At 44.9% G+C, this 5,594-nt stretch overlaps 1 protein-coding gene across 1 annotated transcript; it reads left to right on the top strand.

The window, feature by feature from the left end:
• Positions 1 to 1,074: 1,074 nt before the first annotated feature.
• On the top strand, positions 1,075 to 4,997 carry LOC101768702 (eukaryotic translation initiation factor 4B3). The gene is made up of 2 exons (XM_004952325.3): positions 1,075 to 2,430; positions 4,598 to 4,997. Exons 1-2 carry the CDS (start codon positions 1,172 to 1,174, stop codon positions 4,632 to 4,634), a joined length of 1,296 nt encoding a protein of 431 aa, XP_004952382.1. The 5' UTR covers positions 1,075 to 1,171; the 3' UTR covers positions 4,635 to 4,997.
• Positions 4,998 to 5,594: the final 597 nt, after the last annotated feature.

Genomic DNA, 5,594 nt, shown 5'->3' on the forward strand with positions numbered 1-5,594 from the left:
AAACAAGTTTTTGGCTGTAGCGCTGGCTTTTCTGCCGCCAAGTCTACACTTGCCTGAAACTTACCTTACATGTGGGACCCGGTTGCGGTAAAGACTTCCCATTCGATCAGTAACAGGTTCGATCCACGGGAGGAGCACGTTTTTGTTTTTATTTTACCGGCCTATTTATCAGCTTAAACTTACATGTGAAACCCTAGTTGATTTATGATGTTTTCGCGGATCTTCTATCGTCACAAAACCATCATGTAACAGCGAGTGATATTTTCTTTTTGTCTTGGGTGGAAACTTTTATGATGATTCGTAACTTTGTCACTAAATTTGTTTAGGTGTAAAATTTTATGATATTTTCAGCCAGAAACGTCATAAATCTATAACGAGAACAAATGTGTCAAAAAATTTTTGTCATAGACCAGAAGATTTCTCATAGTGTATGCCTGATGCTCGAATGTGCTGTAATCATGATTCAAAAGCCAGACAGACACCTATGACAGCTTGTGTATCCACATTGCTTAGATGTTAACATATTGACGATGTGTTTATTAGCATATGTTGTGATTTTGTGGTGAATTTGTCATATACCATGCATGTCTTTTATCACCTTTTATTGCTTTCTGTTTACCTGTATTTGATTGTTCAAATGGTAGAGCGCGCATTGCGCGCCAAATGTTCTGTTCTCTTTGTTCCTATTTATTAAGCGTGGTACAACATGACACAGTCTTCCAAATTAGATTTTGACAATTCATTTATCTTATACTATATTGTTTATTATGATTATAAATACATTTGATACAAATCAAACCATGTTACATTTATATAAAAAATAAAAAATTGATGGTGAAATTATTGATCAAAATTTGAATCTTGATACCTTGCGCACCTTATAAATAGATTCATATGTACGGAGTAAATCCGACCCGGAATCGGCTGCACGCAGCAGCAGTGCAACAGGAAGCAGGAACCGGACGCGCCGGCGAGCCCGATCCTGACCTGTCCAAGATCCTTTTCGTTTCCGTCCCGGACTGAACAGCCCACGGGCCCCCAGTCCATAGTATAAACCCTAGTCACCTCGCCCGCCGCCCTCTCACGTCTCACCCTAGACAATCCCCAAATCCGCCAAGCGCAAACGCACGCTACCAACCAACGCGAGAGCGCACCACCACCGCACGCAGCCATGGCCGTCGCCTCCGCGTGGTCCAAGCCCGGCTCTTGGGCCCTCGCCGCCGAGGAGCAGGATGAGCTCCCCCCCCCGCCGCCGCCCGTCGTCCCCGCCGCCGACTTCCCCGACCTCGCCACCGCCGCCACCACCAAGGTCCCCAAGAAGAAGAAGGCCCAGTCTATGCCTCTTTCCGATTTCAACTCCGGCAAGTTCGTCACGCGCGCATCCCGCGGGCCTGGCCCCGAGGTGACGACCTTCGATCTCCCCACGGGTCCCCGCGAGCGCACCGAGGAGGAGCTGGCCAACACGCGGGGCTTCGGGGCCGGGCGGTGGGGCGGCGCCGGAGGAGGCCCCCGCGGTTCCGACGAGCCGCGCCGCGGCGGATCTGACCGCGAGGACTTCGGCCCGTCGCGCGCCGACGAGGCGGATGACTGGGGCGCCGGCAAGAAGCCCTTGGAGAGGAGGGCTATGGGAGGATTCGGCTGGGACTCCTCAGCGTCGCGTGCCGATGACGTCAATGACTGGGTCTCCACCAAGAGGACCGCACCAGCCCCGTTTCCCGAGCGAAGGGAGCGCGGCGGCGGCGGTTTCGGAGGCGACTCTATCTCGCGCGCTGACGACTCCGCGAGTTGGGTCTCTAATAAAAGCTATTCTGCGCCGCCGCCCCTGCCTGCTGACGGCCGGAGGGGTGGGCCAGTTTGGGGCTTCAACAGGGATGGTGGTCCGGATGCTGATTCTTGGGGCAGGAGGAGGGAGGAGATGAGCAATGGTGGGGACAGCAGCGTTGGCCGGCCCCGTCTCAATTTGCAGAAGCGGACCTTGCCGCTTGCCAATGGCACTGATGGAGAGAAGCCGGAGGATAATAATAAAGAGGATGATAAGGAGGAGCAGCGACCCAGGAGCAGGTCATCGAACCCATTTGGCACAGCCCGCCCGCGTGAGGAGGTCCTTGCTGCAAAGGGGGAGGACTGGAGGAAGGAAGAGCCTATAGTGGAGAAGCTAGAGATTCAACCAAGAACCAGATCTTCCAACCCATTTGGAGCTGCTCGCCCACGTGAGGAGGTTCTTGCTGAGAAGGGGGAGGACTGGAGGAAGATTGATGAGAAACTTGAGGCGATGAAGGTGTGGGAGGCACCACTGGAGAGGAGGTCCTTTGGGAGGAGGGGTTCACCACTTGCAGGAGAGGAGAATGACAATACTCAACTACCTGAAGCCCGTGCTAAGAGCTTGGAAAAGCCCAATGCAGTTGAAGCTGCAAAAGAATCTGAAGAAGGGTCTGGCAATCTATCTCATCCCTCTAAACTTTGATTTGATCCAATTTTTCATCTTGTGCATAACTAGCATGGTTGGTCATGACCTACTTTTTTTGTTTTTAGATTACGTTCCAGAATCTTGCTTCTTATTATTCAGTTAAATACTTCATTAGGTGGTCATTGTTGATCCTAGCTGGTGTTGTTTTGGTCCAAGCTGTCCTTGAGATTATATGGGGGGATAAAACAAGTTCAGCATGTTCTATTTGCATATGCTCTTTGTTTTATGAACATATAGGTTGTCATCAATTGCTTACATATGGCCTTTAAGTGGGATATCAGTTAAGATGCTGGAAGTTTTCTTCAGACACATTAGTGAACAAGTTGCATTCACACGAAAAATAACGATTATTCTGCTCATGGTTGGCATTTTTTTTTTGCTGAGGAAAGCTATTAATCTTATGAAATATTGATATGATCTATGGTTGTGAGGTAGAATCTTCATGATCTAACTTTAGTTGCATGACTGTTTGCTTTATTCAAAGAGTATTATGATGTTTATCTACATGGTACTGAGATTAATGTGGATTCCTCCAAAAGCTGAAAATCTTAAAAGAAACAAAAAAAGATGGTCTGCTTGCGTTGTTTCCTAGGCTTAAAATGCTGTGAGGAACAAGCATGGACGTAAATGTGAGGGTTTAGATAATGTGTTAAATACCACTTCTCAAGTAGCATTAACTGAGCAAACATCTCTCTGACTTCTGTTTCCTGTTAGCATATACGATTATTGGACTAGGAGCTGTTATACAGTCTTCAATCCTTGAAATCAGGAAGTTATGTTTAGTTGGTGTTGTAATGTACCTTTCTAGTATTCTTTTGCATCATACGACATATAGAACACCTGATGGTGTGCTTCTTCTTTTAATGTGAACTACATTCATATTGTTTGATTGTCAAGCTTGTAGATGGGAGTTGCAGATGTCGGTGTAGGATGGGTGCAAACATAGTTTTAGTATCATGATAACCATTTGGGAAAAGTAGTGTACTGTAACTTTTTTTTGACCTCAAGTACCCTCTGTTACATGGTTTCATCTTTTAGTCATCATACACAATGTTACTGATACCATTGTACTGGAAGCTAAATCACCAACTTATTCCCTCCATCCCAAATTACTATTCGTTTTAGCTTTTCTAGATTCTTAGTTTTTGCTATGCACCTAGATATATAGTATGTCTAAATACGTAGCAGAAGTCATGTACCTAGAACAGCCAAAACGAATAGTAATTTGGGACGGAGGGACTACTATCTTACCAAAATTTTCATAGTAAAATTTGCAAGTGGCATAGTGAATAGTACAAGTGAACCTCGAATTTTGAATCTGGGAGAAGGCAAGTCGCAACAGTCTTCTTGTGCTAGTTCTTGTTAAAATTAGGTATACTAAGGGCGTGTTTGTTTGAGTTGCAGCTTTTGAGCTTTTCTAAAAAGCTGCTGCTGGCTTTTCCAACACTAGCTTTTAGAAGATGTGATTAGCTTTCTAAGATCAAAAAGCTACGAAAAACTTGTAAACTAAGCTTTCTAGCTTTTCATATAAACTTAGCTTTTCTGGGCTACCAACTTTTTGGAAGCTATACGAGAAGTTCGCTGTTTGTTTGAGCTTCTGGCTTTTCACGTTAAGAAACTGCCAGGAAGCTCAAACAAACAGTCCCTAACTGTTGGAAGAAAAATAACCGTGTCCATGATATTACTTGTTTGTATTTTTGTTACATTAATTTAGGCAACAACACAGCAATATTTGTGTTTCGTGTCGTTTTAAGTTGTGCTGGGTCACATCTTTTGCTTTAAGCAGTGAAGCTGTCAAATATGTCATACTCATTTGGGGCCTCGTGAATAAGCGCTGGCTTTATTCTCCTGTTCCATGTGAGACAACAAATTATTTGTGGTCTAAGCTGACTGCTTTTATTTTTCAACAATAGATGTCCCCCAAATTACTTTGTTCCTGGGTGTTGGAAGTGGTTCATGATTACAAGTCGGTTGGTGCCATGATGCATTATCTGACATGCTAAAGTTTATTGATTTTCCTTGTAGTTTGCATATGATTTGTTTGTCTGTTTCTGCATTTGAACTTTCGTTGGATGTACATATTTCTTTGGACAATCTCTAATGGAGCAAAAATTCAATTTTCAATTGCAGATCTGAAACGACCAATGGGAGTGCGCTGGCAAATTAATCCAATGCAAGGCCACGTTTCACTGGCATTTTGCAACCTGATGGTTAAAAGAATTCATCTGCTAAATATATTAGCTTGTTTAATTTTGTTACTCGTGTGCGGCAGCAGTTGTAACAGAGTCAATTTTGGGTCTGTAATTCTTTGTTCTAGCAGCTGGTAATCTGGAGAAAATATTGTGTCGTAAGTTTTGATCGGGTGTTGCGTCGTAAGTGTCACCGGAGTAGTGTTATTTATTGTTAAATTGCGTTGCAATGTTGAGTTGTTGACCTGGTGATAATGTCTGGAAGTTGTTTAAAATAGTTTTTGGTGACTCTTCCAGGACCCCTTTGAAATTTAAACATAGTGTTCACATTGTTGAAGGAATTTTCTATCTTAAAGTCAGAACGTAGTTATTTTTACATATTTTTAGCGGGATTAAATCCTGGCTCACCATAGTATGCGCGTTTGATTAGCCTACCCGCGGTTTTTGCCCCGGTCCAATCACGGTGGAGTCCACTAACCCCACCCGATATTCGATCCATCACCCAATAGGCGTGGAAACAATCCTCGCGACTTGCAGGTCACGTTGCGGAGGCGGCTGCGGGGGCGAGCGCACAAGCAACGCTACGTGGGCGGCGCGTCTCGCATAGGCATCTACGATGGCGGAGCGGAGCGCTACACCTTTGCACCACTATATTTAAACTACTATATTTAATATGTTCCTCTCGCCTTAGCCATCGTGACCAAGGGTTCTTGATTTTGGGGATTCAGTAGATTTGGATGGCAGAGTGGTGCTCCCCCTCCGGTGGAGCGCCACACCTTTGCACCACTATATTTAATCTGTTCCTCTCGCCTCAGCCATTGTGACCAAGGGTTCTTGATTTTAGGAATTTAGTAGATTTGGGATGGGTAGCGAGCTGTGCTGATAGGAACTCGCTAGGGTTAATTCCTGATCTTTTGTGAGATAGCATGGGATAACTC

Source organism: Setaria italica, chromosome I (assembly GCF_000263155.2).
Source record: "Setaria italica strain Yugu1 chromosome I, Setaria_italica_v2.0, whole genome shotgun sequence".
NCBI lineage: Eukaryota > Viridiplantae > Streptophyta > Magnoliopsida > Poales > Poaceae > Setaria > Setaria italica.

What these genes read in the sequence shown, in the direction of transcription:
- LOC101768702 (XM_004952325.3), top strand. Translation starts at nt 1,172, where the DNA reads ATGGCCGTCGCCTCCGCGTGGTCCAAGCCCGGCTCTTGGGCCCTCGCC. An exon ending in GCAAAAGAATCTGAAGAAGG is followed by an intron (nt 2,431 to 4,597) that starts GTCTGGCAATCT and finishes TTTCAATTGCAG; the next exon opens with ATCTGAAACGACCAATGGGA.